General features: G+C 42.7%; 2 protein-coding genes across 2 annotated transcripts; one reads left to right on the top strand and one right to left on the bottom strand.

Annotated features, from left to right (window-relative positions):
• Nucleotides 1-1,851: 1,851 nt before the first annotated feature.
• got1 (glutamic-oxaloacetic transaminase 1, soluble) lies at nucleotides 1,852-7,760 on the bottom strand. Its single transcript, XM_084562423.1, has 9 exons — nucleotides 6,844-7,760; nucleotides 5,086-5,267; nucleotides 4,883-5,006; nucleotides 4,491-4,603; nucleotides 4,298-4,402; nucleotides 4,011-4,161; nucleotides 3,579-3,744; nucleotides 3,338-3,480; nucleotides 1,852-2,995 (listed from the first exon to the last, which is right to left on the bottom strand). The coding sequence occupies exons 1-9, from the start codon at nucleotides 6,950-6,952 to the stop codon at nucleotides 2,856-2,858; spliced, it is 1,233 nt and encodes a 410-aa protein (XP_084418549.1). The 5' UTR covers nucleotides 6,953-7,760; the 3' UTR covers nucleotides 1,852-2,855.
• An 8,452-nt stretch (nucleotides 7,761-16,212) lies between these two features.
• nkx2.3 (NK2 homeobox 3) lies at nucleotides 16,213-18,213 on the top strand (the record flags this gene model as incomplete). The annotated part of the gene is made up of 2 exons (XM_084562365.1): nucleotides 16,213-16,597; nucleotides 17,550-18,213. The coding sequence occupies 2 exons, from the start codon at nucleotides 16,213-16,215 to the stop codon at nucleotides 18,191-18,193; spliced, it is 1,029 nt and encodes a 342-aa protein (XP_084418491.1). The 3' UTR covers nucleotides 18,194-18,213.
• Between the last annotated feature and the right edge of the window lie 235 nt (nucleotides 18,214-18,448).

Genomic DNA, 18,448 nt, shown 5'->3' with positions numbered 1-18,448 from the left:
TTCATGTTACCTTTATTTACGTTTGTATAATGTTAAAATTGAATCATTACATTTAAGCCATATTGTGTTACTGAAATCCCTCAATGTGGAAACCAACAAGGTCCTTAGATGACCTTTTACTTGATCGGTTTAACACACTGATATTTATTATTTATTATTACGAGGCGGTTCCCACATACTTTAAAATGTTGTTTGCACAGGGAACTCTTCTAACGTTGCCATAAGGGTGCCACCTACTGCCAGCACAACTCAACACACCTGCCACTGGCTACACAAGAGCACAATTTTTACATGAAATTAAACATTTAAAAAAAAAAAAAGAGCCATATATAAATTATCAGCTTAATAATGTACACGCTGGCAACTTTGCAAGAAACAAGCTAATTTCATACCGGATTTTTATATAGAGACGTGCAAAAATTACGAAAGGTAATTTGAAGATAGCAATATGAGTCATATAATATCCTCAAAACCGCACTACCACATCTTTTCACCTTAAAAGCATGTTTCCTACATAAAAGTCCATTTGTTTTGTATGTCCTACATGTTTTTTCTGCACATGTAGTTGTGTAGATGCAATTTTACCACCTCACCCTTTCCACCTTTTCCCATGGATTCGTCACCTTTCCAAAAATCATTCAGTAGAATACTTTATCACGACGCAACGTTGTTGAATTTCATCCACTTAGGAGGTTTTCTATGTACAGTTAATCTCACAGGGTCAGTCACTAAAGCTGCATACACCATTTAAAAATAAGCTAGCCGTTTTGGATCCTTGGGGATCCACATGGATATTCTTGAAGAAGTAGTTGCTACTTGCATGTTTGTTTAAGCTGCTTCATCTGTAGAAACGGCCCCCGTAGGAAGTCCAGTCTTTCTATATGCATGCTTACGTTAAAAGGATGCATGAAATAGGTTGATACCAATCCTTCTCCCTTCTGATGTGCAATCTGTGACTTTCTGAATCTCTAAGCAACTGTAGATTTTAAAATGAGCCTCACCAGACAGCAGCCTTAATTGCTAAAGCTGAAAAATAGACATTTATAAACAGGGCTGCCGTTTTTATTGGAGGCAGTTTTAAAGGTTTTATGAGCTGCTAAAGAGGCACAAGAGGACTTCAGAGGAGGTCACAAAGCGCTGTTCACTAAAGGAGAACTTTAAGCCATTGTTTGAGAAATCACCTATTGCTGCAATCAATCCTTTTAAAGATGTTTGGCAGGCCATGCTGCTCTGGATTGTGAAACCTCTGCAGGTACACTGCATAACAGAACACAGAGTGACAAGAGATATGAAAAGCAATATGACACACTGACGTCAAGCCACCGCCTCCCTCGCAGATTGTGTTTGGGGACGTTCTGTGATTTAATTCTTTCTGCCCGCTAAGGCTACGTGAGGCTACTGCACTGCTCGGCTATATCCGGCGCAATGACCCCGCTATTAGACAGAGCAGTCAGCGCGAAGTCTTTTGACCTGACAGCTGATTCTGAGCAAAACGAATTTAGGGGAATCAGAAAGCCTAAAAGCCTTTAGAAAATGTGCGGGTTGGTTTATGTTGTTTTAGATTTGCAAGGACCAAATTACATTTTGTAATGCAAAGTCCTGATACATATACAGTATATATATATATATATATATATATATAAAAGACACCCAAAGACACAGAGAAACAGACCATATGTTCGACACAGGGGGAAATTAAATTATTAATAAATTTATGGAACTATTACTCTTGTCTACTTTGTTTTGTTTTCACTATTTATATTTTAGACACTTCTAAAAAGAGTGTGAACATTGCATTACTATTTTTTTCCTGTGGTCCTCCAGTTCCTATGATTTGCACATGAGGTGGTAAAGACTAATCAGTAATCGCGTGTCAGTTCCAACATATTGGGCAACAAAGACATAGTATTTATAGTTCTTTATTGGTGTAGATAATTTCTCTATCAGCCTGTCTGAGGACATTTCCAGCATCAGTTAAGTCGCTACTGTTTTATTAGTGCACTGTGCACAGTGATAGGAGAGCAAACCGGTTGATCATTAGTGTGTTTGTGCCATGAGAGTCTTGCATAACAGTGCATTACTGCAATGAACAGTCAATATTCACTGGCAGTTTCCTGTCAGAACCAGAAACGTTCGCCGAGGTTTCTCCGAGTCATGACACCTCTTATCAGCGGCCAGTGTCATTTGTGCCAAACTGGAATATAAAAATACTCCAGAGAGGCAGATTAACAGTGAGGTAATTAGTATACTCCTCTCGGGAAGACGACAGAGTATTGTTAATAAATTATATAGTTAAAACTTTTTTCCTGAGAACTTCACATTCTGTTCACAGCAAATGTTGCTGGTGGCTAAATTAAGACGTTGGAAACATTATATTAACTCTTGGAATCGATGAATCATCACAGTATAATATTTAACATTTAGCACTGCTGAGGTAACTGTAACACAGTCACAGACTTACTAACCCTTTCAAAGGTCCTGGTAATGACACATAAGCTAATAATACACCACACGCTACGTGCTATAAAATAAGTGACCAACACAGAGAAAACGAGATGACGAATTACGAACATAATCACATAACTATTCTTTTCTGGTAAATGCTGCACGTCGGACGAGATGATGAGTATCTATAGCATCTTTGTGCATTCTATAGAGAAACAGGACCACGATGTGTTTAGCCTAGCTTAGCACAAACAACTGAAATGAAGAAGGAACAGGGCCAGTGAGCCGTCTGTGCGTTTGTGCAAATTTGCTCGAGAAAACCTGATGAACACCATCGCTGTCCCTGGGGTGAGGACGGCTCAGCGCCGGGCAGCACGGCGTCCTGAGAACTGTGGGCGTAGCTTAGTCCTCTACTGGACCTTGGTGACGGCCTCGTGGATGGACTCAGCCACGTAGTCGATGTTCTTGGTGGTCAAACCGCACATGTTGATGCGACCGCTGGCCATTAAGTAGATGTGTTTCTCCTTCACTAAATACTCCACTTGTTTGGCTGCAGGAAATAGAGCAAAACAAGAGTAAGTTATTTGGTGATAACTTATATTTGCAGATCCTGTAAATGTGTGTGTGTTTATGGGTAAGGCATGTGCATAGTAAATCTATACCTATTGCCCATTGAAACTAGATAAATACTGGATTTCAGTATCATTATCAGTACCATTCACACGGGTTGAAATCTTTCCCCCAAATGCATACAGCTTTCAGCATTTTCTGTGCAACTGTAACAACTTTCTGTGATAAGTAGGACACTTTCTTTGGGGAAGTGCACTTGTTGGTTGTGTCTGAACTCGTCTGGGTGTGACATGTGTTATCTGCATGTGGTCTTTGTACTCACTGTTGAGGCCTGTGAAGCTGAACATGCCAATCTGGTCTGTGATGTGGTCCCAGGTCCCGGGTGTCCCCAGAGCTTGGAGCTTAGCTTTCAGCTGAGCCCGCATAAGCAAGACCCTGTCGGCCATGGTCTTCACATTGTCCTTCCTAGAGTAGAAGATATTAAAATAAGTAACTGTATCAGACATGCATTATTTTTATGACTCCATGTACGGCCTCTTTTCACAGCGACATTTTGTGCTGACCATTCAGAGAAGAGCTCGGGTGAGTTAAGAGTGACGGCAACAATGCGAGCTCCCTGAGACGGCGGGTTGGACCAGGTTGTCCTGACAATCTTCTCCATCTGAGACAGAACTCTCTTCAGGTTGTCTGCGTCACGAGCAACAACTGTCAGGTTCCCCACACGTTCATCTAAGGAGACAAACACAAGTCACATTTAAAACACTATAAAAGCTTTCTTCACCTGTAGGTTATGGCACTGACCTAGCTACATGCTACTACCTTTCGATTAATAAGCAAAAGTTGTGGAGAATCTGCTTTGCCTATGTGCCGTATAGATAAACAGTACTTTGCCAAGATGCAAAATAATTAAAATGATTCTTTTTGCCAAATTACACCTCTTCAGTAAGTTCTTGTGTGGTCTGATACATTTTGTGGTTCATCCAGGATCCACTCACTATAAAGGCCGAAGTTCTTGGAGAACGACTGGGCGCAGAACATTTCAAAGCCCATGGAGACAAAGTAGCGCACCGCCCAGGCATCCTTCTCCAGATTGCCTGAGGCAAAACCTTGATAGGCTGAGTCAAAGAACACAAACAGGTTCCTCCTCTGGAAAATAATAAGATAAAATGTCAAAAATCACACGCGCAAAGCCATATCCTGTTTAAACTGACACCTCTGTTAGCAGCAATGGTTTGGACACGAGTGCAGACTGTAATATACAGTATAAGTAAAATATTAATACCATCATAACTTTAGCGATTTGCTTCCATTGCTCCTGTGTTGGGTCTGTGCCCGTTGGATTATGGGCGCAGGCGTGCAGGACAAAGACTGAGTGCTCTGGGCAACTCTGTGGGAAACAAAGAAGCAAAAATAAAAATGACCGACCGACCGACCGCAAAAATGAAGTTGTAGCAGAAAGATCACACACTGCTTACTTCTAAGTCACCAAGGAAACCAGCCAGATCAAGGCCTCTCTTCTCTCCGTCCCAGTACTTGTATGGACGGACGTCCTCAAAGCCAGCATTGCTGAATACAGCGTTGTGATTTTCTGAAAACAAGCAGAAGGAAAAACGCTGATACAAGTGTTCCCATTTTATTGTTTTCGATACAAGGGTGAGTGTGGTTTTATTGATGCCCTCACATCCGAACTGATAAAAAAGTTGAGATGAGTGATAACATGTAACAGTAACAAGACTCTCTGTTTACAACATACTAAGTTTAAAGTCTATAGTTAGACTACAGAGATTTCTGCAAAGGAATGAGGTCCGTGAATGTGGAGCATGTAATTTAAGACCCTGAGCTATTGTTTGTATGTGTGTGTATGTACCCCAGGTAGGTGCAGACACGTAGATGGGCGTTTTAGTGTTGTTGTTTCCGTTGTGGAATCGCCTAAGAAACTCTGCACCCATCTTCAAAGCACCTGTCCCACCCAGACACTGGACGGCCCCCACCTGGCAGAGACAGAAGCAGACAGTCACTTTAAACCTAAATAGTAATAAAAAACATTTTACTGCTTTTTACTACACAAACCCTGTTCTCCTGGATGGCAGGACTGTCATCACCCAGCGCGATCTTAGAGGCCAAGGATCTGAACTCAGGCAGGCCCAGGATGGGCAGGTACTCGTGGTTTAGCCGGTCATCGTGCACAATGATCTTCTCCACCTTTTTCACCACGGGCAAAACCCAGGGCTTGCCTTCATCTGTCCTGTAGGCTGCAAGGAAACATCTCATTTAATATGAAAATTTTTAAACAAAGAGTGAAGCTAACAGAAACAAGATTTTAGAAGACAGCCACTATAACCTTGTAGTATCTTCTCAGTGAGTGTGGTCAGCCAAGCTCTAGATGCTTAATGCAGTTTAACCTGCGTCAAATAACAGGAATCTGACAATGACCCTGGAACGGTCACTGCAAAGATATTCTAACAGACATGGACTTTCATCTGTCATGTTTTTGGCCAGATGAACTCAATGTCACCACCTGATAAGAAGAAAAGCAGCAAATCTTCCCAGTTCTTTTTCAATCTGGTTCCAGTTTTTCAAAACTTGCTATGAGACGTTTTGGTATTTTCTACAGATTCATTTTCATTCAGTTGATTTATGACTTACCAGATATGACTTATAATACACACTCGCTTGAAAGTGGTCCTAAACTACATCTTAAAGCTTCAGCACCACAAACTACATCCTCCTAAATGATCGTACAGTCGAATCACTACCTTTCAGACATAAACTTTCGACATAAACTTTCAACATAAACTGAACATCACAACAGTCATGTAGAGGGGTTTAGGAGGAGTGTTAAATTACACAGTATTCGTTTTCACTAGTATACCTAATGAAGTGAGTGGGTGAGTGAGTGTATGAGGCACTAGACACTTTGTGGCCTACATTTCCCAGCTGCCCCGTAGCTGATGCTCATGTGCAGGCTGTGTGTTTGGCAGAGAGAAGGGGGGATTAAGAGGCCTCAGCTTCCTGTACTAATCATGGGACTCCGGTAGCTTTGTCCTTCTGCAACAGGGCTAAGCATTGTTTTTTTTCCACTGTTCCTCTGCAGCGTGAGCCGCAACACTTCCAGTGAAATTAACACGGGCAACAGTTGTGGCATGGACTGAAATGTTCCCGCTTTGCATGCTTTGGGAGAGGAGCAAGCACTAAGCCATGCATATTTAAACTCCTGGGCTTGTGGCTTGTGTAATGAGGGAACAGTAATCCAATAGACTCTCTATATACAGAGGGAGAGGTCCGTGTGCAGAACAGCGGCAAGGACGAGAAACAGAGGAAACCAGAGAGGACACAGTTGGTTCAAGTCTTTGTGACGCAACGTTACACAACAAAGATACACTATCTGCACAGATATCAGTTGTTGGAGTGGAATAACAGCACAGCTAGTAGTGGTATGGAGAGAGTATTATGCTTTTAAGATGTCCTTGTCAGCAAGAAAACTATATTAAATAACAATAATGACAATACAGGATCTATCACATTATGTGATGTTATAGAGGAAACAGACCATTTGTTTGGATTTTATAGTAACAGACATACGAATATATTGTATTTTTTTTTAATTATTATGGGAAAGTATAATGTCACTGTTTTAACACTGAGAAAGCACCAGCTTTTAGCAACTTCTGTCAAAATAAAATGTACCATGAAAGAAATATGGACACTAAATCTCACGGGGATATATTAAGCTAGCTCTATCACTAGCCGGAGCTCAGGCTGGCTCGTTGCTCCTGGCTACCGTTACCATGGCTAACGACATGACAGCCACCGTGCATGGCAACTTACCTCCCACTCCGAGGTTCACCTTATTGGGGAACTGGTCGTTGTTGAAGTCCTGCGATAGCTTGAAGACAGCCACGGGGGCCGCCAGGGGGACCTCATTAAACACTGACATGGCTGCTGTTTGTTTCACCGGCTGGAGAGACGGGCTGTGCGACCGGAGCGGCTAGCTAACGGGATGAAGGAAGACTTTCACCTTCAACTTGGATTTGGGGAGCGTGAAGTGGGCGTGAGTGGCTTCACCAATAGAAATCCGGATGCTTATCCCGGCCAGGTCAAAGTTCAAAAAAACACAGGGCACGCTGACCAATGAACGCCTCTGTCACATGACTGACAATCCTCGCAGCAAATGTCCATGGAAGAAGGGATGCAAGCGGGAGAGTCAGGATCCTCTTGCAGTGAAGGATTCCGCCACAAGGTGGTGCCACAACCTTGTTAAAGACTGGAAGAGACGCTGCATTAGTTAGATACTTTTATCCTGCACAGAGTAATTACAGAAACAATTATCAAACATGTAGGCAAGGCAACCTAACATGCACGTTTCAGAGGAAAGATAATTAAAGATAAACGTCAGCTTCAACCCTAACTTAACAGACAGCTCTCATTCATGCTCGGGCTCCGCGCCGTTTTGAGTGAGTGCATGTAAGACTGTGTAAATGGCTCTGTGCAAGCATCTTCATCTGTTCTGTCCTGAGGGCCTCAGCTGAGCTATGGTGTAAACACAACGGCTCCTCTGTGCTCTCCCCACAGCTGTCTGCAGGAGCTGAAGTGGTTGATAAATGAAGGCCACTCCAGCCTGCTCTCCCCAACCAGGAGCGCGGTTTTGTTGGAACGCAGACCTCAGCGTTAGCTCCTAATGTTTCTCCCTGGCAAATAAGGGACTTGTGCGTGGGCCGACCCAGTCTGTGTCGCTGAGAATCCATTAAGACAATGATCATGTCCACTGAGGAGTGTTCTGTAAAGGAACTAAAGCTTGCAATTAATGAATTAATAAATTTTTATACAGTACTGTGGTTGTGGTTCTACCCTTCATTCTGTACTTAAAACAAAGAGATTATAAAAAGCACTTTTAGTGATTGGAATACTGGATATAGTTCAAATTTAGCTAAGAATAACCCAACTTTCACCAAGTGCAACATTACAATATTACCTAAATTGTTGTGATACTGTAATGGTTATCTGCTGTTGTAATATACTTATCCTATTTTTGACATTTTAAAGCACTAAATTCTTTTGATTGTTGTACTTCTTCTATTTAAAGGACGGTAATAAGTAATTTCTTTATGTAGGATCCACTCGGCCGGTTTTAAATTAATGCGCTGGAGGAAGAAAGCATACATAAACACATTTTTTCTTTTGAGCATCCAACTAATTACACACAAATTCACATTCAGCGTGGCGGTCACACAAATGTGATGTGTAAACCTGAAGCTTCCTGCACAGATTCACCGAGAGCTGACTTCTCAGTATAGGAGAAATCTCATATCTCACTGCTAAACCATTAAAATTAAAATTTGCAAGAGCCTATTCATCTGTGTTTTCAACGAGTGTGTTCTGAAACTATACATACATACATTTTTTTTACAGAGAAGTTATAGGTCTGTGCTTGCTATTACTATTTGTGCCAGAGGGCGCCGCATTAACAAAGACTGTGTAGTGAAAGCTGCACTGATTTCATTTATATACTAGCAACGGATCAAATAATTACATGTGAAGTGAAACCACTTACCCACAGCGACAAATTCAATTCTGCAGTTCAACTCTTACAGCTTAACATTTTAGTTTCACGTCCTTGGTTCAGTCTCATCATTTGGAGTTGCATTTCTGCCGTAACCTCACCTACTTCCACGGTGGATGGAAAGAGGAAAGCAAAAAGATGTGGTCAAAACTCCAGAAACACTTGTAGTATGTGGAACAACTTGATTAGGAGACCGCCAAGTTTTGCCTTGTGGCCTTCGTCGGCGTCACAGATTACCATGGGAGACTGACACAACAAAGGAAGTAAATATTGTTCTTTGAATTTGCAGCTGGTAAGAAAATATTAACAGAGGTCCACGTCCACTGGATGTCTACCCATCTGTCTATTTGCTATAAAATCATAATAATATCATGTTTCTGTTTTATTCCTGTTGTGGAATCAATTATAGGTTTGTAAATCATTCTTTGTGAGAGCGCACTATTCTCCAACAATATTTTTTTTAACACGTTAAAATAGACGTCACATTTTTTTCCCCCACTTGATCCAGTAAATGCCAAACTGTTAGCAAACTTTACTACTTATTACAGAAAATCAGAGATCTAATTTTCAAAAGGGTTCTTGATGAATTAAAGTGCAAGCTAAAAAAAAAAAAGAGCAAGTAAAGCTTTGTTCTTATTTCTGATTTCTGTTCTACTTATCATAAATAAATTATGTATTAACTAGTATTAATGCATCAATTACTGCTTATAAACCCTTTGCAAGGTTCAAAAAAAGGGATCAAACTCACCCGAATACTGGTTATTATATGTTATCCATTTTCCCCATACCTGGTCCCACCCCCACTCATCTTACTTCACGCTGACAGTAGATGTTTTCATTCTTTCCGACCAGGTGAGGGTGTCTCGTATGTTAGCTATCACTGTCAGCCCTGCAATTAAGGGATTTGAGCTCCCTGAACAAGGCTTCGGGGCCTAGGGCAAGGTTTGGTGTGTGCGTACTGAGGAGGCCCCAGGGCCACGGTCCTGGCTGTGATGTTAAGTGTGAGTCAGAGCAGGGAGTGACAGGAGCGGCCTCTGGCAAGACAGCGCCCACAGGGGGAGTGTGTCACTTCCAGATCCAGAGCTGCTCAGTCAGATCGCCTCTTCATTTCCTTGACATTGAAATGGGGAACATTTATTTTGGCATTCAGCAGTGCAATGCAAATATGACAAAAAGATCTGTGCCAGCAGGGATTTCTTCTATGGCTGTGTTTTCATTTTGCATCATAGCCGCCGTAGGAGACTGACACTAAAGCACACAAAGGCACACATTCAGGCACAAGACACTCACATTCCAGCTGTGGTATCACTGAAACACAAACAAGAGCGTGTGCACACACACTGCTGCGCATTCCAAGGGGGGCGTCGCAGCGTTGCTCATATGTTGCTGTGTCCTCTGTGTCTCTGGGTCAGAGAGCTGTGGTGAGTGACCACCTTTTTAGCTTCCCGCCTTGTTTGTTTTCCGAAGACAGTGTCATCAATTCTCTAACAAGGGACTAGACACAGCAACAACAAAGAGCACAGGACCTCCCTGTTGCAATCCAACGACTGATAGACCATGCATGCAGTGACAGACCTCAGCGATCTGTGCACGGCTACATTCCAGCTAGTGCGTTTGTGTCGGTGCAAGTCGTACGCATAAATGTTTTGGTGTGCTCCATTTGATCATGATTTGAAATCTGATTATTTTTCCTTGTGCAAGCAAACATCTATCCATTTACATCTGACAAAATAGTGGCTGTGCAGCCTAAAGGTATGAATGACTGTAGGAATCTAAATATCTGAGTGACAACATAATAAGCTGCATAATAAGTGCAATTGTAATTTTTCACACAACACAATCAATCAAGGATTTTGTTAATACCCTACTAATAGTTTACCTTGAATAGGGAGTAGCACCCACTTTGCTGCTATTAAAAAAAAAAAAAACTGGATGCACAAAATGTACTTGTACTGAACCATAGATCATCTGATGAATCAGTAATGTGGTTAACCTTCATATAACTATGCAGAATCTGTATACAAAGGACATAGTTCTTGTGTACAGGAAGATTTCTGGCAGGCTTTGGTTGCGACCGACCGAGGCATAATGTCATGCCATGTCATGCCTTGCTGGCAAGCTAGCGAACATCTTTTCAAAACCCTTAACCAGCAGAATCATCAGCGTTTTTTAAACAGTTGCCTGGTTAAAAAGGTCATTTCTAAACTCTAAACAACTTCATTCTCTCATCACAAGATGCTAGTCGGATTATAAACACAGAATAAGCAAACTTGGCTCCGGTATCTGATATAAAGATATAAGACGGCTACGCTGCAAGCCCCGAAGATTGATGTCAGGGGTCGTCAGACAATAGACACTTAGCACAAGCACTGGGAACAGGGAGAAGATCCTGTCTGTGTCTGAAAGTGACCAAATCCACCTACGCTACCAACTCAGGCTCAGAAATAGAAGGACGCTCTGTGACGTCACCCATAGGTTTGCTGAAAGCAGTGTTGAAGATGTGGGCGGCTCTGGCGGTCGCCATCTTGGCAGTCACTCTGCTTAGTGATCCCTAAGAAACCTGTAAAAGCATCCACCTGGCTCTTGAAGCGGCCTCAACATAAACCGTGCATAACTGTAAGACCTGATGTCATTTAAACAAGCGGATTGTATAAAAATGATCACCCAAACAGTTTTCATGAACGGGGAAATTATCTTTAGAGTAGCAGGTGGTAAACATGTGTATTTCTGCTGTAAAGTTAACATGTAACATGCAGGTCTGATGGGAGTGATTCGCTGCTGGAGCCGGCTTCAAGAGCTCATTTGAGGAACTGTAGTTTTTGGCTTTTTGTGTTGTGTTGGCTTAGTGTTTAGAGAAGTTATAGCTTTTAATGGGTAGTTAATAAATGAGTTTCTGGGATGTTGATTTCTTACGATGCTGTGAAACTTTAGCAAAGCAACTTCAATTATTGAGTAATGGTGTCGTGTTTAAACTCATATTTGACTTTGTTCAAAGGACTTTTTCACCGATGTGGCCTTCACACCGAGAGGTTGGGTGGAACCACAAACACAAGGCCTACACTGTGCTGCTATCCCAACTGATTGATGCCGTCTTTTGGCCAGCTTTATACAAATATGCATGCTAAGACACAAAGACAGGAAGTAGAAGACTTGTGTCTGAATTTTCACCCTGACTGCTCATTTTTTGCCTTCTTAAATAAGTGGACACAAAAATAATGGGCGATAAGAGACTTGACTGGTGTGCTTTCTAACAACGTTATATTTTATTAATCACGTGGGGAAATCGTCTGAACCCATTCTCCGATTTATAGGGGTCAGAGTTCAAGGTCAGCCACAGAGCAGGGACTACATATGCATATGTCAACAAACTGGTTCTCAGACCAGAGGCAACCGCATTGCTGGGTATTTTGAATATTATAAAATAAACTTTAGTCATGTAAAGCATGCAGACATTTGCCAGAACTTTGTCATTCTGATAGCAATGCGACCACGGTTTCTGGACAGCCAGCGGCATTTTCTCTCAAGGATGTTTACCTCTGGAAGCCAGGATGCATGCATGCTCTTATTTTCTGGTAACACTGACTGTCCCAAGAGAGCTATTACTGCCTCAGCAAGTTACAGAAAGTTCCTCCAGTAGCAGGCTGAACTCGATTCAACCTTTAGATCACTTTTAGAGTTCTCTTTCTGCCAAGTAGGACAGAGCATATGAGCGGCAAGAGGCACACAATCCCTACCCAGTTAAAAAAAACTCAACCTCCATGCAGTGTCTTTATCTACACGGCCGGTGCGCCGGCAGCAGAGAGGATAAGCATATTTGGGTTGCATGTTTCCTCCCGAACTACATTCCCAACACCGTAGATCACAGATATTATAGCCCTTACATCCCCTCTGTTAGCACTCGTATATACAAACACACACCTGCTAGGGCAAGGCCGTCTGGGAGAGAATTACAGCAGCCTAATTTATGAGACCCAAGGGAGGGCAAAGGGCAGGGGATCCAGACTGGCTTGACCTCACTTCCTCCTTTCATGGTCTCCACGTTAGACCTCTCATACACACAACAAGGTTTAGTTTCTCAAACGCAATCACCCACTCACATTCTTTCAAACAAATTACCTTAATAGAGTATCTTTTTTACAGACCTGGTCTCCACACAACTAGCCCTGAGGGAACGCTGCAACGTGCAAGCTAGCTACTATCAGACCCGCCATATTTGGCTCTTTCCGAGCCTCAAGTGAGCGGGTGAGAATGGGGTTTCGCTAAAAATCTGGCCCTGGGCTCGCCTGTGGCCTCCTCATTTCCTCCAGAGAGAAGGCGCTGTCATCCGTCACTCGAGCCCAGGCAGCGGCACAATAGCACAGTCTGGGTCCTGGCTACTGACACCATCACATGGGCTGCTGATAAGACTCACCTTCCGGGACCTAGAAGAACTGAGCAATTACGAGACACACAACAGCTTGGTCCCTTGCCATTCTTACCGATGGCCGTGAAGTAAAAAGGAAAAAGGAAAGTACATTTTGATCTAAATGAGGCAGGCGCACTCGGCATATACTTGTTCTTCATTCTGCATTTTCAAGGACTTTTGAACTTTATGGAAACATTACTTCCATATTCCAACTCCTAATGCAGCCTGATGGGGGAAAAACTATCACACCCTGTTAGACAATCCACAGATGAACTCGTGCACAACATGGATAACAGATTGGGCAGACACACTTGAGCTAATCTGTTTTCCTAATGTAGCAATCCGTTGTTGTTATTGGCTTATTAAGAGCACTGCAAGACAAATGGATCAGTTCCTCATCACATATCCAGGCTGTTATGGTAACACCTGTAAACAAGGAGCTCATTTGTAGAAAGATGTTAAGTGCTTGTCTACAAAGCTCTGACAAGTCATAATGCAACACATCCTTTCCCTCAGTGCACACACATGCATACGGCCTGTACAGTGCACACACAGACGCTCGAGGTGTTGATGCTTTCTTTGCTTTCTTTGAGTTTACTGCTGTGGTAAAACCATCAGATACCAACAACGGCTTCTCTACAGAAGAACACATCACAGGGGGAAAGATAATTACAGTCATTACCAAGTCATCATACTTCCATTCTGTGCTCAGGGATCTGCTGTATCTCCCTGTGGATCGGTTTCCTGAACCGCTGATATGAGCGTACACCTGCAGCAAAGACACTGCCTCAGTAGGTTAGCCTGCCAGAGATATGGAGAGAGGCAGGGGGAACAAGAAGGGACATGTTCAGCACCGCCTGGTAAAACTCTAAAGAACTCACCAGAAAGTGAATTGAGAGGAACGTTTGAAATGTAACTGCAGCACTGCAGAGGTGCTTTTGCAAAAAAAAAAAAAAAGTCACTTTCAAATATTCTTAAAAATCCTTATCGAGAATTACGCCCAGAGCTGTGCTGCTGCTGTGACCTCTACTGTGGGCCTGACCTCGCCCAGGCTATCACGACGATTCTGAAATGAAGATGATGTATTGGAGAGGCGCATTCAGCACCGAGTAGCTCCTTGACACTCTCTGGGAGTCTGGGTTTTGTTACAGGCAGGAAACAGACTCTTCCGCTGCGTAAACACGCTTCTCTGCTTGGCCACTTTTGGGCTGCCGGTGGCACGCGAAGACTGCCGTGGATGGTCAGTTGAGGAGAGGCTGTACGCATGTGCGTGCGTGTTTTGGGTTAAAAGATAATTGTGCCATTAGCGCGGTATCTTGTGGCACTGACCCGTGACGCTTTGAGCCGTGAAGTCCGCAGCAGCAGCAGCAGCATCTTTAGAGGGAGAGGTTGTGTGTCCTGGCTATTTTAATTATTTAGATAATATCAATTTGCACCAAAACACTTCTCCAAAACAATTTGGTCGTCATCGTTACGCATTAATATCTGTGTTTGTTCTGTTGCCTCTGAGTCATTACATTCAGTAAACAGGAATGGGTAAATATTTGGAAAACGATTTGACCAAATTTACTGCCTTTTGGAGGTATTTCACGAGCGGATTCTTCCTCATAAATTCCACCTAAAACGTAAAAAAAGTCCCCGTCGCCTGCTAAAAATTACAAGTGTCTGCATTTATTAATATTTCTGGACAAGTTCTTGATAAATGAGCTGGAATGTTCCGGACTGTTTGGGACACAAATTTCAGCCGCGCATTCGCAACTGGCCATTCCGCGCGCAAAGCCCATTTGCTCGGCAGATCCCATTCCTCTCTGTGCTTTTCCACACCACTTAAATGGACCATTTTAAAAGACATAGATCTCCAGAAGAGGGGAAGACGCTGCCCTAATCTAAACAGCCTCTTGTTGATGGTGAGCGGATGAGATTATGCCGACATGCCCTTCTTTTCTTTCCACACGGTTTAGGAGCAATGGGCCTTCAGACCCTGGCGCCTGCACTTGGCCACAGATAGTCGACCAGGAGGGGTGTCGCGTTTCAACGTGTTTGGCCTTTAGCACACAGATAAAACGAAAGAAGAGGAGGAAGGATTATTATTATAATTATTATAACTATTATTATTAGGTATTTTATTTTTATTTTATTTGGTAGCGATATTCAGTTATTCCTTTCCAATCCATCGCATTCAAAAGATCATTCATGACCAAATTGTTTTTTTGTAAATTTATATTATTTACACATGTCTTTTTCAAATAAAAACATAAATTGGCCCTTGAAGCCTCAAGGGAAAGCATCATCTTGGCCAAAGTTTGATGGAAAATAATCGTTTCTCAAATTGAGGAGACTTAAATAAACGACAAAATTCCAATAGATTTATATTCTCCGTGTCTGCTTGCCAATTTTATCTCATTTCCCACACAGTCGCGGTGCATTATCTTATCCGCGGATTGCCGAGACAGGAAGCGAAGATAGGCCTAATCTTGAAACCACCGCAGTGATGATGGGATGAACAGTCGTTGTCGTGGGACCGTGCAACAAAGAGAAAAAATAAAACCATAACAATCACCGGGTGCAGCTAAATCAAGGATTTATTTTTATTTTTTTCTGCACAGTTTTTACACCATGCCAAGACAAAATAAAGTAAACGGTTTTGTATAGTTATTCAACTTTTGTGCTGTTTAGTGCTAGATTTTGCTTTTGGGAAAACATACAAAAAAGATATAATAAAAACTTACCTGGAACCTCTTTAACAGTCTGTGGAGTCAATGTTATTTCTTAAATTAGGAATATCTTTGTGACATACATATACCTTAAGTGTGTATTTGAGAGGAAGAGCGTAAAGGTAGAGGGAGGGGTAGAGAGAGAGAGGGAGGGAGGGAGAGAGAGAGAGAGACTCTGTCAATCCCTCCCCCGCTTCAGAACGTCACTGAAAGGGAGAGGACAGCATCTTGGCTGACCCAGCTCTTTCCCTAGATAACTGAAATCAGCCAACCAAACAGGATCGACCTCTCCTCTTTCTCCCTCTCAAGCCTGCAGCCACAGACACACGGTCAGCAGAGAGGGATGTCACAGCTGAAAGAAAGCCAGCCCTCCTCGGTGAAAAACCAGCAGAACGCGGCCATTCTTCACGTTTACGCACGGGGTGTTTACTTCTTTTACGCGCAGTCCGGAGACAAATTGGTTCGATTCTGCGCCTGCTAACTGCTCGTTATCTGCCATCTATCTGTCGGTGGTAATAATGATTCCCAGTCCGGTCGTAACTTCTTCTACCACGCCTTTTTCTGTGAAGGACATTCTGAAGTTAGAGCTGCAGCAGCAGTCTCAGCAGCACCAGCTCCAGTTCATCTCCTGCTTCGGTCTCTCCGGCGCGCTGTCACAACCAGGAGCTTTCCCAAATAAATCGCTGCGCTCTCATTCACCGCCCTCCTGCATGCTGGCAGGCAGAGACAGCCCGAGTCCCATCAGCTCCTGCCTCTCGGAGAGCGAGGAGAGAATGTCGTACCTCAACACGCTGACCGTTCAGGACCGGCTGGCGGAGTCTGGTCTGCCGGTGGAGGTGTTCAGCAACCCGGGGCAGAATCACTCTGGAGACCTCGGTCTGGAGCAGGAGGACCAAGACAGCAGTGAGTACACAATCTAGTTATGAATATAGCTTATTTATCTGAAAGTGAGTGACGGTAAGAATAATGACACCTGCCCACCCTTACCAGGAGAATAAATTATAATTACAAATTGCTTATTTACTTATATTCCAAAAATATAATAATCTAATCTTATATAGATTATTAATTAAAAATGGAAATTTAAAGAGAAACTATTAATGCGAACAGTTGATATATAATTTGGTTATGGTTATGTATTTGTATTTGTAGCATTTATTCATATTTATATCTGCAAGCACATTATAATTTAGAAAGAAATATATGATATATAATAGGAGCCACACCTCGCACAATGGACGTCTATTAATAAAAAAAAATAAAATAAAAATATTATTGTTCCATTCTATTTATTAGCTTCCAAATCCATGTGCATTAACGCTTGGATGAATTTAAGCGTTATTGTGAGTGTGTGTGTTTTTTAATTCCTAAAAGGCCCAACGGAAAACAGAGATTATTGATTCACAATTTGCTGACACTGTATATTTAATTGGCACAAAAAAAAAATCCGAAATTCTTATTTTAAATTGTATTTACCCTCAGCTTTATTTTTCCAGATCTGAACATACATGGTTAGGCTAAATATTCACTGATGACCTGGGAAATATTTTATTCCTAATTTAAACATTTCAAGTTATTTTAAACCTGAGTTTAAAATGGGGAAACATGTCAAATACACAAAAGTTCATCTCCATGCACAACAGTTTAAATGTCAGTGTTGTACATATTGCAGGGAATACTTTTAATAGTCTGCAACAAATGTATTTCCATGAAAAACTATTCTTAAAGAAATTGTGAATTGTTAAACGTGAACACCAAGATGATACGATTTAAATTCCTGGAGCATTGGATAAATATTTTACAGAATTCAAAGGTTTTAGTTTTAAGATTATACCAAACCTTTTACTCCATGCAGAGAGCTGTGGTGCGTTGCGAGGTGAGTGTGAGGATCCAGAGGTGGACAAACCCGCCACCAAGCAGCAGAGGACCAGGAGGAAACCCCGCGTCCTTTTCTCCCAGGCTCAGGTGTTTGAGCTGGAGCGACGGTTCAAGCAGCAGCGTTACCTGTCCGCCCCGGAGAGAGAACACCTGGCCAGCTCCCTGAAACTCACCTCCACCCAGGTCAAGATCTGGTTCCAGAACAGGAGGTATAAATGCAAGAGGCAGCGTCAGGACAAGACTCTGGAGATTGCAGGCCATCACCGTCATCACCACCACCACCCACCGCCGCCGCCGAGGAGGGTGGCCGTGCCTGTTCTGGTCCGAGACGGGAGGCCTTGTCTGACTGGATCCCAGAACTATAACACCCCTTACACAGTCGGAGCTCCAAATCCGTACAGCTACAACGGCTACCCAGCATACAGCTACAACAACTCGGTGTATACTAACACTTACTCTTGTACTTATTCTAGTTTACCTGCTCTTCCTCCGAGCAACACCACTAACGCTTTCATGAACATGAATTTGGGAAACCTTGGCGCACAGGCGCAAAGCCAGGCACCCCAAGGATCAGTGGTCACACCCTGCCAAGGAACTCTGCAGGGCATCCGGGCATGGTAGCGCACTCTTTGCGCACAATCACAACTCGGAGAGACTTTTCTGGGTGGATGAATGGACTCAAGCATGTAAACCCTGTCAACTAATGCAATGAAAGCACAATTTCAAACTCTGCAACAACGCACAGAGAGTGAAAGTAGATTAGCTGCAACTCAAGACAGGAATATGAAGAAGCCTTAGTCAGTTTTATGAGATTTATAAAGACATCTATAGGCCCGGAGTCTGTGCGCATTTTTCTCTGAGCCACATTGTTTAAAA

This window comes from Chelon labrosus, assembly GCF_963514085.1.
Source record: "Chelon labrosus genome assembly, chromosome: 15".
NCBI lineage: Eukaryota > Metazoa > Chordata > Actinopteri > Mugiliformes > Mugilidae > Chelon > Chelon labrosus.
Note: the sequence above shows the minus strand (reverse complement) of the source record. Positions and strands in the feature narration are given on the sequence as shown.

What these genes read in the sequence shown, in the direction of transcription:
- got1 (XM_084562423.1), bottom strand. Translation starts at nt 6,952, where the DNA reads ATGTCAGTGTTTAATGAGGTCCCCCTGGCGGCCCCCGTGGCTGTCTTC. An exon ending in GTTTCCTTGGTGACTTAGAA is followed by an intron (nt 4,403 to 4,490) that starts GTAAGCAGTGTG and finishes TGTTTCCCACAG; the next exon opens with AGTTGCCCAGAGCACTCAGT. An exon ending in CAGCTTCACAGGCCTCAACA is followed by an intron (nt 2,996 to 3,337) that starts GTGAGTACAAAG and finishes TATTTCCTGCAG; the next exon opens with CCAAACAAGTGGAGTATTTA.